Raw genomic sequence first — 25,643 nt, forward strand, 5'->3', positions numbered from 1 at the left:
ACCGGAGTGGGGGGGGGGTTCAGGTCACATGATCAAGTTCATAGGTCATTTAGGATCAGCAACACAATCTTAACCAAGGTTAAGATTTTAAAATATCTTAACTTTGAAAGTATATGGATCATGTTCATGTAAACTTGGACATAAGAGTAATCAAGTCTCACTAATCTTATAGCACAAGTGAGGTCATAAATTCAAGGTAAAATGACATTTAGGATGAGTGATAACATCATTTTATTATCACATGAAAGATGTTGTCAATATTTATTCAATAGTTGTTTTCAAAGTCAGCACTGCTGCTATTTTGAATCGTGTAATGCAGGCAAGAGAGCCTGACGCAATCCACTTGTTTTAAATGACATCGTAACCTAAAAAGTATATGGACCTATTTTATCGAATTTAGTAATAAGGGGCCATCGGGTGACACTGAAAAATCTCCCTGAGTTTCAGGCTACATGATCAAGGTAAAAAATCAAAGGTCAAATGGACCAAGACCAAGTTTGGGAAAAAAACATCGAAGTTTTAACCAATGTTACGTTTTTAAATGTCATCATAGCTTCTGAAGTATATGGAACTAGGACATTAAACTGGACATACACGTTATCCTGGATGTGTTTCTAACCACATGCTCAAAGTTAAAGATCATTTACGGTCAATGACCTCAGACCATGTTGGGATAATCGAAATCGAAATCTTAGCCAATGTTACGGTTTGCAATGGCATCGTAACTCTGATAGTATACGGATTTAGCTCATGAAACTTGACAAAAGAGCAATTAAGAATTACTGATCGTGTTAAATGAGTTTCAGGTCTCATGATAAGGGTTAGAAGACATTTAAGGGTCAATGAACTTGACTATGTTGCAGTAATCTGTATCATGACTTAAAGCGTATATGAACCTCGTTCGAGAAAATAGGTATAAAAAGGTATGAGTATCACTGATCGTGTTTCATGAATTTTAGGTCACATGATAAAGGTCAGAGTTTATTTAAGGTCAATGAGTTTTGACCATGTTGGGGATATTGTTAAAATGCCATCACAACTTTTAAACTGCAAGAATACATTTCATGAATTATGAAGATAGAGGTAAATACCACTGATCGTCTTGTATAAGGGTTCAGTCATTTGATCGAGGTAAATGTCAATCAGGGTCAATGAACCTATATGTAGTATTTTATTTCATTATTATGACGTTTTTGTGAATAATTAAGCTTATTTATTTTCAAAGTCAGCGTTACTGTTATAATGAGTCGCGAAATGCATGCGTGACAAGCTGTTTCAGACATCTTTTTTTCAATGACCCAACTTGTAGCAATTTTTATGTTTCAGTTGTAATCACAAAAAAGAAACATTTTGTGATAAATATACTAGTTACTACGTCCTTTAATCTGACAATGAGCCGCCCCCAAAGAAAAAAGAGAGAAAATAATCTGTAGAACTACGAATACCAAATACTAAAAATTTAAGTCGTTATTCATATAGCATAATACTCATTATCATCTCTCTGTGGCGAAAAACGTGTTATTTGTTATTTTTATTCAAACACTACTTCACGCTTCCCACTATTAGGATACCATGAACATTATTTCACAATTACATGTTATTAACACTTCTATTACATTACAAACGATTTAGTAAAGTGACTAGCTTATTTCCTTATCAGGCACTAAAATCTTCTCATTTTCAAAGTGACCTATCGTGCACAATAATACGTTCATTTAGCATACTGTATAAGGAATTCTACATTTTCACTTCACTTGAACTAGACCGAGAATAATATCTGTTTCTTACAGGATGGGCGCAACGGACACCTCGTTGATCACTCCAAAAGAGAACATGTCATCACAAAATACCTCTGTAGTTTCCATTTCTGAACAAACGACACCACAACAAGATAATACAGATGGGGGCGATATTGTATTGTCCAACAATTCTTACAGACAGAAAGAGATGTTAAACAGCACACCTGCATCTTTCACAACCAACTCTTCGAAATCAGATGATATGTGTACCCAACTAAAGGAATGCAGGTTGCAAACATTAGATATCACCAAAGTCTTAGACAACGACAGTATTAATGCTTTGGAAGATTGGGATACAGCATACAAAACACTCCTCGGAGAAATATCCTCTAGTGATGCCAATTGGTCTACACACGATCTGCCACTCAATCATGACATAGACAAGATGGATGATGAAGGATACACACCACTTTACAAAGCAGCTTTAGAGGGAAACCTCAATGAGGTTGAGGGTCTAATTTCACAGGAAGCAAACCTGGATAAACCAAGCAAGGGAGGGCTTCGACCTCTTCATGCTGCAGCTCAAGAGGGACATGAAGACGTCGTTGATTTCCTCATCCTACATGGAGCGGATCCAAGTGTTGAATGTGACATGGGTCAGACACCCCTTCATAAAGCAGCACTAGAAGGGTATTCCAATATCATAGACAGTCTTATTGCAGAAGGGGTTGATGTGAACAAGGAAGATAACACGGGTTTTACACCATTCAATGCTGCCATTTACAAAGGGCATCTAGCTGTCAAATATCTCATGGATAAAGGAGCCAAGCAGAACAGGTATGATGGAATGACCCCACTCTATGCTGAAGCTGAATACGATCATTTCGATATTGTAAAATTCTTCATTTCCAATGAAGCTGATGTGAATGAAGTTGACGATGATGGGATGATTCCTCTTCATGATGCTGCTAGTGAAGGCCGTCTAGATATCATGGAGTATCTCACTGAGTTTGGGTCAGATGTAAACAAGGCTGATCCAAAGGGTTATACACCATTCAATGCTGCTACCCAATACGGTCATCTAGAAGCTATCAAATATCTCATTGATAACGGAGCCAAGCAGAACAGGTATGATGGAATGACCCCACTCTATGCTGCAGCTCAATTCGGTCATTTCGATATTGTAAATTTTTTCATTTCCAATGGAGCTAATGTGAATGAAGTTGACGATGATGGGATGATTCCACTTCATGGTGCTGCTAGAAGAGGCCATCTAGATATCATGGAGTATCTCATTGAGTTAGGGTCAGATGTGAACAAAGCTAATCCAGAGGGTTGGACACCATTCAATGCTGCTATCCAATACGGTCATCTAGAAGCTGTCAAATATCTCATGGATAAAGGAGCAAAGCAGAACAGATATGATGGAATGACCCCACTGTTTGCAGCTTCATATTTTGGTCACTTAGACATCGTGAAATTCCTCATCTCCAATGGCACTGATGTGAATGTAGAAAATGATAATGGAAGGATTCCTCTTCACGGTGCTGCTATCAGTGGTAACATGAAGATCATGGGATATCTCTTTCAAGAAGGGTCAGATGTGAACAAAGCTAATCAAAAGGGTTGGACACCATTCAACGCTGCTATCGAATACGGTCGTCTAGAAGGTGTCAAATATCTCATAGAAAAGGGAGCCAAGCAGAACAGGTATGATGGAATGACCCCACTCTATGCTGCAGCTCAATTCGGTCATTTAGATATCGTGAAATTCTTCATCTCAAATGGCGCTGATGTGAATGAAGTTGACGATAATGGGATGATTCCACTTCATGGTGCTGCTAGAAGAGGCCATCTAGATATCATGGAGTATCTCATTGAGTTAGGGTCAGATGTGAACAAAGCTAATCCAGAGGGTTGGACACCATTCAATGCTGCTATCCAATACGGTCATCTAGAAGCTGTCAAATATCTCATGGATAAAGGAGCCAAGCAGAACAGATATGATGGAATGACCCCACTGTTTGCAGCTTCATATTTTGGTCACTTAGACATCGTGAAATTCCTCATCTCCAATGGCACTGATGTGAATGTAGAAAATGATAATGGAAGGATTCCTCTTCACGGTGCTGCTATCAGTGGTAACATGAAGATCATGGGATATCTCTTTCAAGAAGGGTCAGATGTGAACAAAGCTAATCAAAAGGGTTGGACACCATTCAACGCTGCTATCGAATACGGTCGTCTAGAAGCTGTCAAATATCTCATAGAAAAGGGAGCCAAGCAGAACAGGTATGATGGAATGACCCCACTCTATGCTGCAGCTCAATTCGGTCATTTAGATATCGTGAAATTCTTCATCTCAAATGGCGCTGATGTTAATGAAGAACATGATGATGGGAGGATTCCTCTTCACGGTGCTGCTGGTAGAGGCCATCTAAATATCATGGAGTATCTCGTTCAAGAAGGGTCTGATGTGAACAAGGCTGATCCAAAGGGATGGACACCATTCAATGCTGCTATTTACAAAGGGCATCTAGAAGTTGTCAAATATCTCATAGATAAAGGAGCCAAGCAGAACAGATATGATGGAATGACCCCACTGTTTGCAGCTTCATATTTTGGTCACTTAGACATCGTGAAATTCCTCATCTCCAATGGCACTGATGTGAATGTAGAAAATGATAATGGAAGGATTCCTCTTCACGGTGCTGCTATCAGTGGTAACATGAAGATCATGGGATATCTCTTTCAAGAAGGGTCAGATGTGAACAAAGCTAATCAAAAGGGTTGGACACCATTCAACGCTGCTATCGAATACGGTCGTCTAGAAGCTGTCAAATATCTCATAGAAAAGGGAGCCAAGCAGAACAGGAATGATGGAATGACCCCACTCTATGCTGCAGCTCAATTCGGTCATTTAGATATCGTGAAATTCTTCATCTCAAATGGCGCTGATGTGAATGAAGTTGACGATGATGGGATGATTCCACTTCATGGTGCTGCTAGAAGAGGCCATCTAGATATCATGGAGTATCTCATTCAAGAAAGGTCAGATGTGAACAAGGCTGATCCAAAGGGTCGGACACCGTTCAACGCTGTCATTCAATATGGTCATCTAGAAGCTGTCAGATTTCTCATCGAGAAAGGAGCAAAGCAGAAGAGGTATGGTGGAGCGACCCCACTATATGCTGCAGCTCAATTCGGTCATTTAGACATCGTGGAATACTACATTTCGAAGGGCGCTGATGTGAATGAAGAAAATGATAGTGGAAGGATTCCTCTTCACGGTGCTGCTTTCAGTGGTAATATGAAGATCATGGAGTATCTCATTCAACAAGGGTCAGATGTGAACAAGGCTGATCCAAAGGGTTGGACACCATTCAATGCTGCTATTCAAAAAGGTCATCTAGAAGCTGTTAAATTTCTCATACAGAAAGGAGCAAAGCACAACAGATATGATGGAATGACTCCACTATATGCTGCATCTCAATTCGGTCATTTAGACATCGTGGAATACTACATTTCGAAGGGCGCTGATGTGAATGAAGAAGATGATAATGGAAGGATTCCTCTTCACGGTGCTGCTATCAGTGGTAATATGAAGATCATAGAGTATCTCATTCAAGAAGGGTCAGATGTGAACAAGCCTGATCCAAAGGGTCGGACACCGTTCAACGCTGCCATTCAATATGGTCATCTAGAAGCTGTCAGATTTCTCATAGAGAAAGGAGCAAAGCAGAAGAGGTATGGTGGAGCGACCCCACTATATGCTGCATCTCAATTCGGTCATATAGATATCGTGGAATTCTTCATTTCGAAGGGCGCTGATGTGAATGAAGAAGATGATAATGGTAGGATTCCTCTTCACGGTGCTGCTTTCAGTGGTAATATGAAGATCATGGAGTATCTTATTCAAGAAGGGTCAGATGTGAACAAGGCTGATCCAAAGGGTTGGACACCATTAAATGCTACTATTCAAAAAGGTCATCTAGAAGCTGTTAAATTTCTCATAGATAAAGGAGTCAAGCAGAACAGATATGGTGGGATGACTCCACTTTCTATTGCAGCACGAGCCGGTCATTTAGATGTAGTCAAATTCTTGATATCTAATGGGGCCGACGTCAATGAGGTTGATGACGAAGGGATGATTGCTCTCCACGCTGTTGTCCGTAAAGGTAACATTGAAATATTTAAGTACCTCATTCAGCAAGGCTCTGATGTAAACAAGAGAGGCAACAATGGGCTGACACCACTGAATGCAGCAATCATGAAAGAAGAATGTGCAACGGCATCCATGACGGATCCCGAGAAACATTCATATACAACACATACCCCTAAATCAAAGCTACACGTGCAAAATATCTATAACGGGAATACGTTCATCCAAGCTGCCGCAGAAGATGAAAGAAGCCCTGAAGTCTCGTTGAGGGCTCTCTCCACTGGGGCTTATAAAGCTGAGGACCGCGCCAATCAGGAGCTTAATCCTTTTCCTGGTGCTAAGTCGAAATCTCCTGAAAAATCTGAATATGGTTCAACCCAGGATGACATTAACACGGTACAGAACAGCATGACTACGAAACAATGTGACCGAACAAGCGATTCAAGCCGTCCTATCTCGCTCGGACCTCAGAAATGCCAATGCAGCGGATATGGGCCATCTTTCCTACAAACCCAGAACAACTTCATTACCAGTGACCAGATTTTAGAAGACCCAGAGTCCAGATGCTTTTTCTTAACTGAAAAGATCGGACAAACCAGAGTGAGTTGTTATCGTAATCGTTATTCTCACTTAGAAACAGTATGCAATTAGTAACCACAAAACCAACAATGAGCCGCCAAAATTAAGTTTGATACTTCTATTGAGCTTGAAATGACCCATCTGCACCATTAAACTTGTTAAATGGTGATATAATTTATCGGAACTAACCAACAAAACTATGAGTACTTGATAGGATGTATAATTCATTCCATGAGAGCTTTAAAATAAGGAAAAACAAAATTTAACTTTGGAGGTGCACAATGTGCAATATTGGTGAATCTTTTACATTTTTACTCCCTAAAGACCTGTTTCAACATTGGTTATTTACAGGGAACTTTCCTAGGTGCCTCAATGTTGGCTTTGGTGTGGCAGGTTACATTCGTTGGGAGTATTCATATATGCTTGGATAATCATTCTATTGTAATCACGATTTATCTATGTTATGAAATCATAGCTTAGTAATACACATGAATTTATATTTAAATAGTTAAGTAAAGAAATAATAATACAATAACATTTCTATTAACCATAAACAATCGTTAAATAGTGTTGAAAATAAGTGAATCAAAAATGAACAAGAATATTTTCAAAGTAAAAAAATCTATGAATGGAATATGTATTCAAAGTCGTGTCGAGCTCTTAAATAATATCTGATCGCGTATATTTTGCTGTCCGGGTGGAAAGGTCTAAATATCTCCTCTTCATGATATTCCTATATCATTTACTTTTCTTTCTCAGAATCTGATCAATAAAGGAAATGATCGTGTCCCTCACAGAGCTTCGTCGGAGTCAAACAGGTAATGTGTTTTTTTTTTCTTTAAAATCAATGAAATTTGTTAATGTTGGGGTTATTTGTAGAAATGCCATCATTTGTTTTGAAAGATTATGGATCTACTTCACGAAACATGGACATAAGGGTAATCAAGTATCATTGGTCATCTTGGAGGATCGTAAGGTCACATCATCTAGGTAAAAGGTCATTTAATCAGTACTTTATCTGTTTATTATCAAAAGAGTGTTATTGTAAAAATAAATAATAATTACCTTAGTGGCATGAGTTTCAGGTCACACGATTAAGGTTAGAGGTCATTAAAATTCAATGAACGTTTGACCCTATTAGGGTTATTTGTGGAAATTTCATAATTTTTTGGAAGTTTATGAATCGATTTCATGAACATGCATGGACATAAATGTAATCAGGTATCCCTTTTTGTCTGTCATGAGTTTCAGGTCATTTAACGTCAAAGATCTTTGGCAGTGACGGGGTTATTTGTGGAAATGCCATCATATTTTGGGGAAGTTTATGAATCTATTTCATGAAACATATCATAAGAGTAATTAGGCATCACTATCTTTCTTGCATGATCACATAATTAAGGTCAAATGTCATTTAAACTCAATGAATTTCGACCATGTTGGGGTTATTTGTAGAAATGCGATACCTTTTTTAAGTTTATGGATCTATTTCACGAAAGATGACATAAGGGTAATGAAGTATCACTGATTATCTTGGACCAACGCTAGGTTACATGAAAAAGGTCATTAAGGATCAGTGAACCTAGTATTCTATTATCATATGAATAGTGTTTTTGAGAATTGTTAAGTACTTTAGTCGCAGGGCCCTTTCAACGAATTTTAAATAGGGGTGCTGAAGATTTAATTCAGGGGATTGTCGTAAGAAGAATATTGACCCCCCCCCCCCAAAAAAAAAAAAAGTGGTGTGTATTTTTTTTCAATTCCAACAGTACTTCACACCACTTCCTACTATTGGGATATTTCACCACCACATCTCATAATGAAAACTTTACTAATTGGATTGAATTTCAGAAGACAAGTCAAGCGACTTCACTTATCTGTCAATAAAATTTTCAAAGTGACATGCCATCCATGCTGAAAAATAATACGTTCATTTATATTTTAAAGGAGTTTTTCATTTGATCTCACTTGAACTAGACCGATATCGATATCTTTTTTACAGGATGGGCGCAACGGACACCTTGTTGATCACATCGCAACCCAACATATCATTACGAAATAAATCCGTGGTTTCCATTACTGAACAAACTACACTACAAGAAGATAATGCAGACGAGGGAGGTATCCTACTGCCTAACCAGTCAGACACAGTCAGACACACTGTCCCCGTATCACTCACAACTAGCTCTGATACATCAGATTATAAGTGCGCCAAAGTAAAGGACCTTAGACTAGAAAAAATGGACATCGCTGAAATCTTAGACAGAGACATGAATGATGATTGGAAAGACTGGGATGAAGCATATGAATCACTTTTAGAGGAGACATCCTCTAGTGATGCCGATTGGTGTACACACGAACTACCACTTAATCCTGACATAAACAAAGTGAATGATGAAGGATACACTCCCCTGTACAAAGCAGCTTTAGAAGGTGATCTCGAGGAGGTTGAGAATCTCATTTCACAAGGGGCCAACCTGCATACACCAAGTAAGGGAGGACTTCGTCCTCTTCACGCAGCAGCTAAAAAAGGAAATGCAGACGTCGTGGATTTCCTGATCCTACATGGAGCAGACCCTAGTGTCGAATGTGATATGGGTCAGTCACCTCTTCATACAGCAGCAGCGAATGGGATTACCAGCATCATAGAAAGTTTTATTGCCGAGGGGGTTGATGTGAACCAGAAAGATAAAACAGGCAAGACTCCATTTAATGCTTCTATTCAGCAAGGGAACCTAGAAGCTGTTAAACTTCTCATAAGTGAAGAAGCAAAGCAGAGAAGATGGAAAGGGATGACCCCACTCTATGCAGCATCAGAGTTTGGTCACTTGGATATTGTGAAATTCCTAACATCATTCGGTGCAGATATACATGAAGAGGATGACGAAATGCGAATACCTCTTCATGGAGCCGCTAGTGGAGGCCATGTACAAGTTATTGAATATCTTATCAAAAAAGGCTCTGATTTGAACAAGGCTGATACGAAGGGATGGACGCCATTTGTTAATGCTTTTAGAAACGGTCATCTAGAAGCTTTTCAATACCTGATGGATGAAGGCGTCACAAAGATAGGAGCATGGGATGATTGGGATGCAGCAGATGAAACACAATTAAATGGACAAAATCCCGATAGTAATGATGCGCTCCGACCAGAACGACCACACAACCCTGATATAAACAAGATGGATAATGAAAGAGGCATTCCGCTTTACGAGAAAACTTTAAATGTTCAACACAAAGAGGTTGAAGATTTTATTTTACAGGGAGCACACCCGAGTACATCAAGTAACGGCGGACAACGACCTCTTCGTACAGCACCTAAAGGACATGTAAACATCGTGGATTTCCTAATCATGAATGGAGCGGACCCTAATATTAAGTGTGACATGGGTCGGACACCTCTTCATACAGCAGCATTGAATGGTCACACGTGCATCATAGAAAGACTTATTGCAGAAGGAGTAGATGTGAACAAGGAAGATAACACAGGTTGGACACCATTCAATGCCGCCATTGATAAAGGCAATCTAGAAGCTGTCGAATGTCTCATAGATAATGGGGCGAAGAAGAACAGATATGATGGAATGACTCCACTCTATACTGCAGCTACATTTGGTCATTTAGATGTCGTAAAATTCTTCATTTCGAATGGTGCTGACGTGAATGAACAAAATGATGATGAAATGATTCCTCTACACGGAGCTGCTGTCAAAGGAAACATCAAGATCATGGAATACCTCATTCAACACGGGTCTGATGTGAACAAAGCGGATCGGGAAGGGTGGACACCTTTTCATGCTGCTATTCAATACGGTCATTTAGAAGCAGTCAGATATCTCATAGATAATGGTGCCAGCCAGAACAGATATGCTGGAATGACCCCACTTTATGCTGCAGCTAAATTCGGTCACCTGGATATCGTGGAATACTTCCTTTCCAATGGCGCGGATAAGAATGAAGAAAATGATAATGGGAGGATCCCATTACACGGAGCTGCTATTAACGGTAACATGAAGATCTTGGAATATCTCATTCAACAAGGGTCGTGGGTGAACAAGGCTGGTACAAAGTGTTGGACACCATTCAATGCTGCTGTCAAATATGGCCATCTAGAAGCTGTCAAATATCTCATAGATAAAGGAGCCAAGCAGAACAGATATGATGGAATGACTCCACTCTATGCTGCAGCTGAATTCGGTCATTTAGATATCGTTGAATTCTTCATCTCAAATGGCGCTGATGTGAATGAAGAACATGCTGATGGGAGGATTCCTCTTCATGGTGCTGCTATCAGCGGTAACATGGAAATCATGAAATATCTCATTCAACAAGGTTCGAATGTGAACAAGGCCAGTGCGCACGGGTTCACGCCATTCCATGCTGCCATTATATGCGGACATCTAAATGCTGTCAAATATCTAGTTGAAAAAGGAACCAAGCAGAATAGTTTTGCTGGATTGTCTCCACTATCAGTAGCAGCTTTATTCGGCCATTTAGTTATAGTACAGTTCTTCATTTCCAATGGAGCTGATGTGAATGAAGAAAATGCTAATGGAATGACTTCCCTCCACGTAGCTGCCTTTAAAGGAAAAATGGAAATCATAGAATACCTGATTCAACGAGGGTCTGATGTGAACAAGGCTGTCTGTAATGGTTGGACACCATTCAATGCTGCAATTCAATATGGTCATCTAGAAGCTGTCAAATATCTCATTGATAAAGGAGCCAAGCAGAACAGATATGATGGAATGACTCCCCTGTATGCTACAGCGGCATTCGGCCATTTAGATATTGTGGAATTCTTCATTTCCAATGGCGCTGATGTCAATGAAGAACATTATAAAGGGGGGATTGCTCTTCATGGTGCTGCTGCTCGAGGCCATGTAGAAGTCATGCGATACCTCATTGAAAAGGGGTCTGCTGTTAACAAGACCGATGAAGACGGCTGGACGCCATTCTATGCAGCAGTTAAGAATGGTCATTTAGAAGCTGTCAAACATCTCCTTAGAAATGGAGCAGTAAAGGAGAGATATGATGGAATGACCCCTCTCTATGTTGCGGTACAAGCTGGTTATTTACATATCGTTCGATTCTTTATATCCGAAGGTGCTGACGTCAATGAGGTAGATGACGAAGGGATGATTGCTCTCCACGCTGCTGCCCGTAAAGGTAACATTGACATCGTTAAGTACCTCATTCAGCAAGGCTCTGATGTAAACAAGAGAGGCAACAATGGGCTGACACCACTGAATGTAGCGATAATTGAAGGTCATTTGAAAGTTGTCAAATTGTTAATATCAAAAGGAGCTAAATGCTTAACTTACGAAGGTATGACCCCACTTTACATCGCTACTCAGTACGGCCATATGGACGTAGTGAAATTCCTCGTGTTAAAAGGATTCAGCGTGAACGAAGGGACCGAAAGAGGGAAGTCTCCTCTCCATGCAGCATGTTACAATGGTAACATCGATATCGTACACCTCCTACTTCTTAACAATGCTGATGTAAATCAGCAAGATGAAGATGGATGGACACCACTTCAAGCCGCTGCACAAGAAGACCACCTACAGGTACTCAAGTATCTGTCAGTGCGTGGTGCACACATAAAGGATATGAATGGTATAAATTCGATACAGGCCTCGCCAAACAGAGATCACCCTACTCGTCGAATAAAGGGAAGTTTGAATACTGATGTCTGTGCCCAAATTGCGATACGAGATCAACAATACAAAATCCATGAGAATGCAATCACTGCAGAAGATGCGACGGCATCCTCGACGGACCCACAGACGCAGTCATGTTCAACACCTACAGAACAATCCAAGTTCCTGGTGCACAATATTCATGGCGAGAATGCATTCATTCACGCTGAAATTGAAGAAGAAAGTTGGGATGGACAGTCGTTGAAAGCTCTTCCGACAGGGACCCATCATCATGAGGATGACGCAAATGGCGAGCGCACTCCTTTCTTTGGTGCCCAGCCGAAATATCCTGACAAACCTGACCATGATCCAACGCAAAATTACATGGAAGCTATAGATGGCATCATGATTAGGAAACGAAATAACCAAACCAATAACATAGGCTTTCCGAACTCATCCGGACCTCAGACATGGCAATACAGCGGATTTGATCCACCATTTCTTCAAACTCAGAACAACTCCAAGACCAGTGACGAAATTTCAGAAGACCCGAAGTCGAGATGGCAACTCTTTACTGAGGAGATTGGACAAACGAGAGTGAGTTGTATTCTCACTTATAATCAATATTTTTTACCTACCATCCCCAAACCAACAATGAGCCGCCTAAAATGAGATTCGAATTGAGTTAAAACTTTAAACTAGTATTCAACTTATCAAAACTAACCCACACAGCTACTCGAATGAACTTATTATACTTTCGGTCAGAGCTTCAAAAAATAAGAAAACAAGGGTCAAAGTGCTGGGTTCACTGAAGCTTGAAATGTGCACACTGCAATATTCGTAGGACTTGTAATCAGTTCGTTAAAAAGTAGTGTTAAAGAAGAACTTGTAATAGTATTTCGCATTTTAGCTTTACAACTTCGAAGTTAACAGTATGTAGGAGAATAATGGTCCTTTCAAATAAGCAGTTTTTCATATTTGCACTCTTTGAAGACCAAATTATTGTTTTGGCTAATTACAGAGAACCTTCCCTAGTGACTTAATGTTGGTTTGGGGGTAACAGGTCATATTCGTTGAGAGTATACGCTTGTATAATGAAAGTCGTCTTCAAACTTGTAATCGCGTTTTATGTGCGTTAAAATATCGATTCATAGCCTAGAAATTCATATTTCTTTATATTTTCAACACAAATGTTTAAAGAAATAATAATAAAATAGCATGTGTATTAACCACAACCTGTCGTATTGCCAATAACCAGTGGCGTAACGAGCCACTTTTTCATCACACCTGTTTTGCTCTCCAGGTCTGATGGTTTTGAATATCTCCTCTCGGTGAATTGCCAATTCGTCTACTGCCATCCCGTCCACTCACCACATGGTCTACATTCATTTCGTCTAATGCTATTTCGTCCATCAACATTTCGTCTACCACCCATTTCGTCCAATCACCATTTCGTCTAATAGCCATTTAGTCTAATAGCCAGTTAGTCTATAGCCAATTCGTCTACAACCATTTCGTCTACCAACCATTTCGTCTAAATCCATTTGGTCAAATGCCAAATCGTCCATTAACCAGTTCGTCCACCGTTCATTTGGTCTAATAGCCATGTCGGCTAATTTCAGTTGGTCCAATATCCACATCGTCTACTTATCAACTCGTCCAATTGCCATTTCGTCTAATAGTCATTTCGTCCATCAACCATTAGGTCCAATAATCAGTTCGTCTACCAACCAAATCGTCTACTAACCATTTCGTCCAATTCCCAAATCGTCCAATAGCCATTTAGTCTAATAGCCATTCGGTCCAATAGCCATTTCGTCTAATACAAATAATTTGCGTTATCCGAGGAGGGGAGCGAAATGACTTTAATACCTTGAAATTATTGATGATATTCGTTTAAAAAAAACCTAAAAACTATGATGATAACTACTATCGCAAGGGTCGATTCAGTGAGTACAGCAATTCATTTCCATTTCCATATCCATTTATGCTCTATATTATACTGTTTTTTTTACGAGGTAGAATGCCCTTCTGTAAAATTGTATTTGATTTGTATTGTTTTATATTACTTTGTATTATGTTTTGAATGGAAATGAAATAAAAAAGAATTGAATTGAATTGAATTCAGGCACCCCCACCCCCCCCCCCCCTAAAACTCACACACACACGTATAAAAGGGGGAACTAAGATGGGGAAAATGGAAAAGGGTCCTTTTATTTTAATTTGTTGCTCAATTCTTATTTTAAAAAAGAAGGAGAATATTGTATTCCGATATCGAAATACGATAAACAGATGAAAGACAATATAGCCTTTTAAAGAAATATTATTGATCAATATACCCCCACCCCCAAAAAAAGAGCTCTTCCCGATCTTCTTTCCCTGTACTATCCTCTCCCTTTTTGTTCGTTTCCCGTCGCTAGAAGCCCGCCTGCGCCTAAAATAAATGTCGGCCTAGTAGTATTGACAATAACGATGAGTATAATGTTTGTGATATACTCATGCTGTAGCAATTAATGGATATAATAATAAGAATGATAATCATCATAATGATACTAATAAATAATAATAATAATAATAATAAAATTCACAATAATACTACTACTAATAATAATTATGTATAACCTCGATAAGACACACATTGCTTCCCCCTTTGGGTGGAAAACACTTCCATAATGCAAAGTAATCAATGACGAACAACACTAGTCAACAGTGATAAAATAAATCAAGAGGTTGAAGAGAATTGGTAATTAATTAGGCCCACAATCGCGAATAGAGTCGACTCGGGTCGTAGAGGGCGCTAGTGCAGCATAGTAGACCAGTATGCGTATTAGACGAAATGAATATTAGACGAAATGGTGATTAGCCAAAATGGCAATTGGACATATTGGTTATTAGACCAAATGGCAATTAGACCAAATGATTGTTAGCCGAAATGAGTTTAGACCAAGTGATAGTAGACCAAATGCAGTTAGACCAAATGAAACATGGACGAAATGAAAGTAGACCAAGTGGTTATTAGACCATTTGCCTTTAGACCATTTGGCTATTAGACCAAATGGGAATACACGTAATGATAGTGGACAAAGTGGCTATTGGACCAACTGGCAAAAAAATACCATTAGACCAAATGGCTATTAGACCAAATGATAATAGACGAAATGGCTATTAGACGAAATGGCTATTAGACGAAATGGTGATTGGACGAAATGGTAATTGGACCATGTGGATAGTGGACCAACTGATGGTAGACGAAATGATATTAGACCATGTGGGTAGTGGACAAAATGGCAATGGACGAAATGGCAATAAACCCTCCTCTCAATTCCTATAACATTTATTTTTTTTTTTCAGAAACATCAAAATGAACGTGTGAATTACGGTGCTGCATCGGAGTCAAGCAGGTAATATTTGTACCTAAAACCCATTGAAATTTTGACCACAAAAATGTGAGCTGTGTAAACTCTTGCTTCCTCTAATTGATCATTGGAAATATAAATACTTTTTCGATGAGGACTGATCCCCATTTAATTTCTGGAATATTTTCATAATTAATATTTTTCATGTATTTGCAAGGTTTTTAGTATACGAAGTTAGATCCATTTAACGTTGCATATGACAGAAAGCGTGCTTAAAACTCTCAAACGCACGTTAAATTATACACACTTCGATTTATCATACTACTCTTAATTAACTTGTTTTGGGTTTTTTAATAGTCTGCTGATACATTTTTAACAATACATTTCCAATTCAGAACGCTAAGATCAGAACTTTCGCCAATCGGTCATCAAAACGTCTGCTACAAAAAACAACTCTTCAACATAGAAGCAATTTTTGCCAACACTGGATTGAAAATATTCGTAAGTTATCCACATCCTATTGTTTCCATTTGATAAATATGTCTGACTTTATATGAAACGCTATTGTAGTAATGTTACCTTCATCAGTTTGTTTCTTATCAGAACAAGTGAATGGTTAAGTAAAAAAAGCCTGAAATATAACATGAAATATTGAAGATATTGTGTATACAGTGTAGATATTATATGCAACTAACTGCTATAGTTGAAATCAATATTCAAGATATACTTGCACTTTGAAATGAAATATTTTTATTTTTTCTCTCTCTAGCAAGAGTTCAGATTTTTATTTTAAGCAGTCACGGAATTTTTGTTAATAGGTGCAGGATTGTTAAACTGACAATATACATATATTCATTCGCTTTGCCATCAACTGTCAATATGCAACCATCCCCCCCCCAAAAAAAAAAAAAAAAAAAAATCCCAGAAGTTTTATTTTATTGTTGTAGTTTTCTGTAAGTGAAAGAAATACTGTTTCAATTTCACAACCTTCTTCTCTAGTCGAAACACCGAAGCGGATGGATAGGTCGACCTCCTTCACTTCTGCTGATCTTACCAACCTTCATGCAGATGATTCTAGCTTTAGCCATCCTTCTTCAAGGATGTCCGATTCACGTAGCAGGCAGCGATGTCACTGAAGAGGTAACCTTAATCGCAGGTAGCCGGGGCGTAGTCCAATTCCATATATCTCGTTCCCTCAGTGACACATTCCAGGGTGTTCCATACTACGTCATTCGATTTGAATCACAGCATCGTCCATTCTGCATTGATGGGGTACCTGATGTCGAAGGCTTTAAAAATCAGAACCAGTTATCCAGATTCACTACCAACGTCGTAGACTTAGACACCTCTCTTTGCGTCAATTTGATTATAGATAACGTTGAGACAGTAGATCAGGATGGGTACATATTGAAAGTCATCTTCTTCCTCAGTCCGGAGGACGTTCGGTATGGAACTGTGAAGAAGAACATTGTTGTTCAAATTCCACATGGGCCTGCGAAATGCTTCATTACTGTAAATGATGAAGATGAAGATGAATTTCCATATGAAGTGCATTGTCGAGCTTCCTCTGGTAGTGCGGCAACTTCACTATCATGTTTCCAGAATGGTCAGAAGTTGCACTCCAGGAACGGTATTGAGGACAATGGTCAACTTACAAGAGGAATATTCTCCCTAAAATTAATAAATAGATTCGCTTGCTGTTCGCATGTAGTTACATCAGTTGTTAGTGGTGAAACATGCATTCACTTTGATTGGCCACCTCGCAAGCCTTTCGTAGATACTACAACACGAATCGCTAGTACTCTACCTAAATCTGTAAATACCACCAGCGAAAGTCCTCTCAATGTTGCAACCAGCACCACTACCCAAATGAAATACGCTGCTGATTCTGCAGCTAGAAGGCCATTCATTTACCAATCTCCTTTGTATATGTCATTATGGTCATTCTTTTCCATGTATGCTCTAAGCGTTGTATACTAGACGTAGAACATGTAGAATCTGATAGGAAACTTAACTTCCGAAATCGTTCCCACAACATAATTCTGTCAAGATGTGTGAATGCCATTTCAAAATATAATGCCGGGGATAATAAACAGTGTAACAGGTTTATTTAGTATAATAGTCTGTTATGTTATTTCATATCGAAACCTTCTTGCTTATAGTCCTTTTTAGCGTTCGAGGTCTAAAAATACTTAAAACCTATACAATAGGAATAGCAATTTCTCACGATGAGGATTAAAACACTTTACATATACATCCAGTTCAATTCCATTACCAAAGTCTGCTTGTGTATTAAATGTATTAAATGAATATCTATATTTGAAGGGTGAAAATTATTTTCCTTTCTATTCCATTTGAGCACAGACACACCTTTGTGGTCATTAATGATTTATTGAGGGGTACCGTTATTTTAGTGAGGGTAAATCAAGCATCATTCTTATGTTTTTAAAACAACAATCATTAAATTATTGATAGAGGTTTCAATGACCACAGACAATATTTGCTTCTGCAGTTACATTTGACACGTGTTTTACGTGACGTTATGTTGGTTGATTTTAAGAGATTCATTATTCTAAAGGCTTATGCAGCATTAAAAAAAACAAGAGGAAAGATTAAGATAAACCCTCTCTAACGCACTCTTCCGGTTTACATGGTTTATGGTTATTTTACTGACCTTTTAGATTGTTGGTTATACGTAATTGTATTATAATTATGACTCAATTCTTTTCATACTAGCTATTGACCTACATTGTGTATGTATATGCATACAAATTGTTTAGCAGTCTCATTCTCAACACTGACCAAAATCATGATAAGATATGAGTGTTATCTATAACTATTGTGGAAATAAACTTGATAGTTTTCATACATGAGCGTTCTTTATCTAAAAGTGCGACACATATCACGTTATTTTTTAAGCTAATGATATTTCGTTAATGATTATTTAACTAAATCAACAATTTGAAGTTTGAAGTGGTTCGATTCTTGAAATCAGACATTTACAATCCTATATGATAAAGCCTTTTATATTTTTTTTCATTTACTACACTACCACAATTGCTCTTTCCATATCTTCTTTATATCATATTTAATGGTTTATTTTCTCCATTAAAAACAAGGAGCTCGCTTTTCCACTTCAGAATTCATACCTCTAGAATAATGTATATATTTGTTTTCTTATAACTCATAATTACGCATACAGGTAAATCTTTATTGCAACAATGAATAATGTAAATAATCATTGAAATCTGATACGCACATTATTCTATTAGGCATAACAATTTGTTGTTAAAATACATAATTTTTGTACAATGTTAAACATTCTTTATTATGCATATCACAAAATAACAACACGTAGACAGAAAATTATATTTTTATTTATTACAAAGTGGCAAACTAGATCTAAAGGTAATTCAATCGTATAAACTGTCGTAAATCATGAAGAGATGTGTGATCAGCTTTCGTCAGGATAAAAATGATATAATTATATCAAAAATACATGTTATGCAAATTGTAATATTTACCCTTGTAAGGGAATACAATATTAGATATATATTCTTCTGCGTTCCATTTGAAGTAGAATAGTAAAAAAAAATCAATCAGCACATTTTTAAAATGCGTTATTGTCAACATGAGTAAATACAACAATAGTTTAAGGAACCATAACTATATTGGATATAAATAATCACGTGTTATATAAGAAATTGCTAACAGAATGTGCATCGAGCGTATTGTCAGAAAATAGAAATGAATAGCATCTCGAGCTTTTGTAAATATTTTCAGATTAAACAGATGAGCATTGCTAAAACTTTCCTGCCAACATTTTGCAGTCTTTATACTTTATGTTTTCAAGAAAAATAGTGAGTTTTTTTATTGTTAGGATTAAAAAGTATGTTGAAAAATGTTAAACATGATTATTATACTGTTTTTCAATGCATTAAATAAATATTTAGGAGAGTTCGTTCTCAAATCCTGAAATCTACAATTATTTTATGAAATTTTGATAGTTTAATATCCTAAAAGTATTATGTCCATGTTGTGTTCCTCTGTACTCCTATTAGGTATTCTTGTGGTATTCATGCCATATTTTCTAAAATTGTATACTTCTCTGATTCAGGCGTATTAACATTCCATTCAAATAACTTGTATAAATATTTGATTATCCTCATATGGTTTGCTTTGTGAAATACTTATTCATAATGTTGTCTTACTCTGTGTGTTGCTGTTCTGTACCATTTTATTCATATTCCTATCATATAGAAATAGCAGTTTACAGGAAAATAAAGAATAGGCCAGGAGAAGATAGATTATTTGTATAATATTGCATTCGATTATCAGTAGCTTAGGATTATCATGATTACTTTCTGTTAAAACGTAGTTTGTATTTCAGTTCCTGGTATGGCACATTCAGTTATTGTGACTTAATTTGCAAATGTTGCTTTATTGTACGTGTTATATTAGTTTAGTCGTATGCAGCGACATCAGTTTACAGAAGACAAAATAAGCAACCGAAACATGGAAAAAGTGTACATACATGTAATGTTGATTAGTAGACTAGTAAAGTCATTGTTTCGTTTATGCCTGTTGTAGTAAGACGCCATGTATTGAAATAATAATTTCCCGCAAGTATGATAGATTACACAGTATTCATCAAATAATATTCGTGATTTTGACATTAAAATTTCGAACTCATCTTCCTCATTAATGAAGTGTTTGTCGCATATTAGGTATCAACATTTAGAGGAATAATTGAACTGTTTGATTATGTAAATAGGTTTCAATAATTCATTTACCTTTGAAGAAAATTGTCATGGGATTTTGCTTTAGTATATGACAAAATATGAAAGTGGTACAAACATGTCGAAGTTATATACGGAGGTTCTAATTCTTTGTTAGGGGACGTAAAAAAAAGAGACAACCACCTGAAGTGATTTGGATTCTTTAAATAACAAATTTAGAATTATTTATAACCGCCATGTTGTACAATGTACATGTAGTTTATTGATTATCTTTTATAGTGCTAATAACATTTTATGTTCATGAAGGAATACAATAAATGGGCGCGTCGTGGTGTAGTGGTTCTGACTCTCGCCTTTCAAACAGAGGGTCGTGGATTCGAATCCTGGCCATTGCGTGTTTTCCTTCAGCAGGAATTTTATCAACATTGTGCTGCACTCGGCCCAGGTGAGGTAAATGGGTACCGGTAGGAAGTAATTCCTCAAAAAAGCTGTGCGCACCAGAATAGGTAGACTAGCTTAGCCGGGGTAATATAGGAGCGCCTTGAGCACATAGCAATGCGGATACGCGCGCTTTACAAATCCTATGTTATTATTATGATTATTATTATTAAATATATACTCCCGGATATACATGTTTTTATGCATATCTTGTCAATATTAAAAACAAGCTGCGAAATGTACTTCATTCTGACGATTATTTCAGAGCCTAGTTGATTTCATTCTCGCTATATTGTTTTCTATTAATGTCCTCCATACATTATTTCTTTTCTGTTCCTTACATATCACACTAGAAATACAGAAGTCAGTTATTTACTCTTTTATTATTGATCTCATGTATTTAAAAATGAAAAACGACCCTTTTCACGTCAGAATAACTAGAACAATTGATGCACATGTTTTGATCATACAAAATGCACGTACAATATAATGGAAAATGTAAAGTGCGATCGACTGTTGAGATGACGAAATATGTTATAACTCCAAGTCGACAAGCAACTTGTTATAAGTCGACTTTGGGAGATAACGTAATGTTAACGTAAAACTTTGTTATGCCGACTCGGCAATATATTTTTTGGTAGCCATCTATAGATGGCACTTTTAAGCCTCTGTACAACATAGACGTCGAATAAATGTAGATATTTCTATTAACATTTATAAAACGGGTTCAAGGATGTAGCCAATGGTGAGTGCGTATTCAAGTCACGTGTTCATGCTTTAATTATGCGCAACCTTCCAGTCGTGCATTTTTCGTGCAACACTGTGCATTTTTTGTGCAGCACTATGCAATTTTTGTGCAGCATTAGTTCCAATAGCACGTAAAAACTGATACGCGTTCGGTAAAAGAGGCTGGCTAGGCTAGCTATGATTTTGATGCGCTTACTTAGGCGCGCATAGTAGATACGCCTGTGATGTCATAATAGTCTTGTGATCTCTTCGTCTGTGCGATCGTACACAAGTTGGAGGGATTTGAACAAGAGGCCATGAAAAATTCTTTTTGCCGACCCGTTTTATAAAACAATTAATGCACATTTTAAGATTCGTGATGTTAGTGACGATGCGAGCAACTCTCGGGCATTCACAATATTATGCAAAAGCACTCGGCGCAAGCGCCTCTTGCTTTCGCATAATTGTAAATACCCTCGAGTGTGCTGCATCGTCATAACACACTCATAAATGTGCATTAATTGTATAATAGCGTATCTTAAAGTTTAGGGAATGTTTTGAGCAAGAACGTTAACTTTTTCTGGGTTTCGTATTTGCATCATATGATATACATGTATACTTTACATTTCATTCATATAGGTTTTTCATAATGCCTATGAGTTTGTTTATTTCATAAATATTTTTTTTAAATACGTTATGCACTTGGCTTTAAATATAACATACATATTTGATATTTAGATTTTTACGCTAACAAAACTTAGAAGTCGGCTTAGCTATAGTCTGTAGACATTTATATTTATCCTGGATGTTGTTTTTAGAAGAAATATGAGAAAGGCGTTTGAGTGTTTGCTTATTCATAAAAAGACGTAATTATAATGATTGCTCTTAGTAATAAATGAATTATTTTGTGTGTGTTTAAAGAGTGATTTTCAAAACAATGTTATAAAGCTAGATTATAAAGCTAGTCTTTAATGTAAAAATCTGCATACAAATATGAGCTAGTTTAGCGTTACTTTATTTACAAGTATAAAGTACTCATATAATGTTTAGTATAAACAGACTATTTCATTATAAAATCGTTCAATCACGTTATTAACATGTATTAAGGATGTTTATATCTACTCTGTATATATTCAGTGTTTTCCATAAAACTATCAGCTCTCATAATTTCATATGCTACGATTTGTACAGACGTGATTATATACAGCGTAATCCTAAATAAATTGTTGTTTAATACAAAATAATAATATATTGATCATGTTAATAAGTGGACTCTGCATATATCAATCCCAGACAAATAACTCTATTGATCAATTTTCTACTGTTTTGAAGTGATATGGGAAGTGCCTTGGGTTAAAATGAACTACAAAAAAGATCATTTGAAAAAAATCATAATTCATAAATTAAATACCATTCAATGAAAATCATACTGCGTTCGTTCTCTTTATTGAAGTTCATTTGATAATTTTAAGGACTGTTTGAAAGAATTAAGAGCAGAAATATGTTACCAATCGAGCGTAAGCACGAACTTGGAATGGTTTATATTCAAACCTTAAAAGGAGCAATCACTTTAGGAGTAATGAAAAAGAAGCATAATTGGACTAAATTAAACAACAATAACTCGGAATGCGAGGAAATATTCTGTTTGTGTACATTGAATTGAAAATTGACGTTTTAGTACAAAAGCATTATACATGTATATCTCATTCAACAGACAATGCGAGCACAAGAAATGATGAACACATAAGCCCTAAGTGAATCATGTATGATAAAGTAATAAAAAAATATTGTGTGTAATATAATATAGTATTGATTGATTGATTGATAACGAATTTATTCATTCAAAAATTTTAACAAAGTTACAAAGTAAAGCAATATATAACATAACATTTTGAAATGAAATAGGAACCTTCTGGAAAGCAAAGCTTGTTATCGAAGGTTTCCTTCAATAAATAAGACATATTAATGCAAAAAAAACAATATATATCTGTATATAATATGCAAATCATATCGTACTTGTTGAAGTTCAAAATAAATATAATATACAAGTCATCATATCTTTCTTGTGAAAATTATATGTAAATCCTTGTTAAATATGTATATTTTTTACATATTCTTTCAAGTAGAAGATAAACAAGGCTGGATTATATTACAAGATATGAAGAAAAGTGAAAAGGACACACAAGACAAAAACGTTGCGAAAACAGGACGTGACAGAACGGTACAAGAACAAGACATGACAAAAAGTTATACCAAAACAAGACAGACGAAATATCACAAGAACAAAAAAAAGACAACAACAACAAAGGACAAAAACGAGTAAAAGAAAAAAAAAACAAACAAACAAATCTGCACAGGTAGAGCGAATGAAAGGAGACAGGAAAAGAAACGAAATAAAGGCAGGAGGTGGGGGGGGGGAAACAGAAGATCCATAAGATATCCTAAGTATGATGAATGATGTGAGTGTTATAGTTATTGGTTAGATTTTTTTTAAGTGCTCTATTGAAGCTATGAATAGTTGGCTTATTTCGTAAAGTTTGCGGAAGAGAATTCCAAAGTTTGATACCAGAAGATATGAACAGTTTGTGAATAATGTCCTTGTTCTAGGTAAATGAAAAAGTCCAGCAGATCTTGTAGGGTAGTGATGTACATTTATATTTCGTGTGAACATAGAATAAAATACGTCTGGTAGTTCATCTTTACTAAGGTTGAACATAAAAGATCCAAGATTATAATGGTAAAGATCATGTATCTTAAGAATTCCATGAGTTTTAAAAAGCACATTCGTATGTGCCCGATAATGAGAATGGCAAATAACGCGCAAAGCTTTTTTCTGAAGTAGTAAAAGTCTATTCAAATGAAAATCAGCACAACTCCCCCATGCAATAATACAAAAGTTCAAATGCGGGAGTATCAGCGTAGAGTATAAGTTTAATAATATACGAGTCGGGAAATAGAATTTAACTTTATTTATAATTCCAATATTTCTTGAAATTATTTTGCATGTGTTATCTATATGTTCTTTCCATGACAGTCTGTCGTCGATAGTTACTCCTAGAAATTTCGTACTTAATACTCTTTGAATATTAATATTATCAAAAGTAATGTTACCTGGGAGTTCATCAATGATATTGCTGAAGAGCATGTAATTTGTTTTAGTGAGATTAAGCGATAATTTGTTGGCTTTGATCCACTCTGAGACTAGTTTTAATTCTTTATTGAGTGTGTCAAGTAAATGATATAACATGATAGATATACCCCCCCCCGTAAAAAATGTTGGGGACCTTTTTTTTTGCTTGTCAAGTTTTTTTTTATGTTTCTTTGGGGGTACGAAGTGACCTAAAATTTATTTTATGGTGAAGACCTATTCTTTTTTTTCTCTCTTTTTTTTGGGGGGCCGAGAGTTATCAACATTTATTTGAGCTCAACCCCCCTTAAAAATCCTGCGTACGCCACTACTGACAGCACAAATTGAGAAGAAAGCTTTAAAATAAAGGGAAATTTCTTATCGTCTTCAATAGAATATACGTGTCAGTTTTTTTTATGTGTCTTTTGGGGGTACGAAGTGACCTAAAATTTATTTCATGGTGAAGACCTATTCTTTTTTTTTCTCTTTTTTTTTGGGGGGGGGCGGGGGTTATCAACATTTATTTGAGCTCAACTCCCCCTCGAAAATCCTGCGTACGCCACTACTGACAGCACAAATTGAAAAGAAAGCCTTAAAATAAAGGGAAATTTCTTATCGTCTTCAATAGAATATACGTGTAATCCCCGGGAAAAATAGATAAACGAATTAACAAAATAAAGAAAATACATTGCTTTCATAACTTTTTTGTAACTTGATATATTCAAATGGCCAGAACTCTACTTCCACGGAAAATAAATCTTCTGACTCCTTAAATTTATTGTAATATTGAAAAATGATATTCTTGTCATAACATGAGAAAATGTACTATGAGGGGAAGGGGTTTTAGGGGTTTAACCCCCCCCCCCCCCCTCGCGTATGGCTCCCAAGGAAAAAATAATGACCTTCATTTTCTAGCCAACCCAGTTTCCCTTCATTTTGTAGTTAACCTTTTCTTTGGGGGGCTGTAAACCTTTTTTATTTGCTTGTCAAAGTTCTCGGTAACAAAATTGCCCGGCCTTCATGTTGTAGTGACGTAATTTGGGGCTTGTCAAATTTCTCGGTGACACTAGCTAGCTAGACCCGCCCATAATCGATACTATCCTCTTGCTCACATCTACATGCAATTCCCCCAAAGTAA

The 25,643-nt window shown here is 36.8% G+C and overlaps 3 protein-coding genes across 3 annotated transcripts; all 3 read left to right on the forward strand.

Moving 5' to 3' along the window:
• The first annotated feature begins 1,791 nt into the window (after positions 1 to 1,791).
• LOC121412873 (serine/threonine-protein phosphatase 6 regulatory ankyrin repeat subunit B-like) lies at positions 1,792 to 7,302 on the forward strand. Its single transcript, XM_041605636.1, has 3 exons — positions 1,792 to 5,401; positions 5,498 to 6,501; positions 7,240 to 7,302. Exons 1-3 carry the CDS (start codon positions 1,792 to 1,794, stop codon positions 7,300 to 7,302), a joined length of 4,677 nt encoding a protein of 1,558 aa, XP_041461570.1.
• Positions 7,303 to 8,480: 1,178 nt separating this feature from the next.
• On the forward strand, positions 8,481 to 15,524 carry LOC121412874 (serine/threonine-protein phosphatase 6 regulatory ankyrin repeat subunit A-like). The gene is made up of 2 exons (XM_041605637.1): positions 8,481 to 12,716; positions 15,471 to 15,524. Exons 1-2 carry the CDS (start codon positions 8,481 to 8,483, stop codon positions 15,522 to 15,524), a joined length of 4,290 nt encoding a protein of 1,429 aa, XP_041461571.1.
• Positions 15,525 to 15,876: 352 nt separating this feature from the next.
• On the forward strand, positions 15,877 to 17,532 carry LOC121412593. Its single transcript, XM_041605374.1, has 2 exons — positions 15,877 to 15,976; positions 16,475 to 17,532. The coding sequence occupies exon 2, from the start codon at positions 16,538 to 16,540 to the stop codon at positions 17,453 to 17,455; it is 918 nt and encodes a 305-aa protein (XP_041461308.1). The 5' UTR covers positions 15,877 to 15,976; positions 16,475 to 16,537; the 3' UTR covers positions 17,456 to 17,532.
• The last annotated feature ends 8,111 nt before the right edge of the window (positions 17,533 to 25,643 follow it).

This window comes from Lytechinus variegatus, chromosome 4, assembly GCF_018143015.1.
Source record: "Lytechinus variegatus isolate NC3 chromosome 4, Lvar_3.0, whole genome shotgun sequence".
NCBI classification, from domain to species: domain Eukaryota; kingdom Metazoa; phylum Echinodermata; class Echinoidea; order Temnopleuroida; family Toxopneustidae; genus Lytechinus; species Lytechinus variegatus.

Bases quoted from the DNA above. Each gene is read 5' to 3' on its own strand.
- LOC121412873 (XM_041605636.1), top strand. From the start codon at position 1,792: ATGGGCGCAACGGACACCTCGTTGATCACTCCAAAAGAGAACATGTCA. The intron at 5,402-5,497 runs GTCGGACACCGT...GGTATGGTGGAG, and splicing joins GAACAAGCCTGATCCAAAGG to CGACCCCACTATATGCTGCA. The intron at 6,502-7,239 runs GTGAGTTGTTAT...TTTCTTTCTCAG, and splicing joins AAAAGATCGGACAAACCAGA to AATCTGATCAATAAAGGAAA.
- LOC121412593 (XM_041605374.1), top strand. From the start codon at position 16,538: ATGCAGATGATTCTAGCTTTAGCCATCCTTCTTCAAGGATGTCCGATT.
- LOC121412874 (XM_041605637.1), top strand. From the start codon at position 8,481: ATGGGCGCAACGGACACCTTGTTGATCACATCGCAACCCAACATATCA. The intron at 12,717-15,470 runs GTGAGTTGTATT...TTTTTTTTTCAG, and splicing joins AGGAGATTGGACAAACGAGA to AAACATCAAAATGAACGTGT.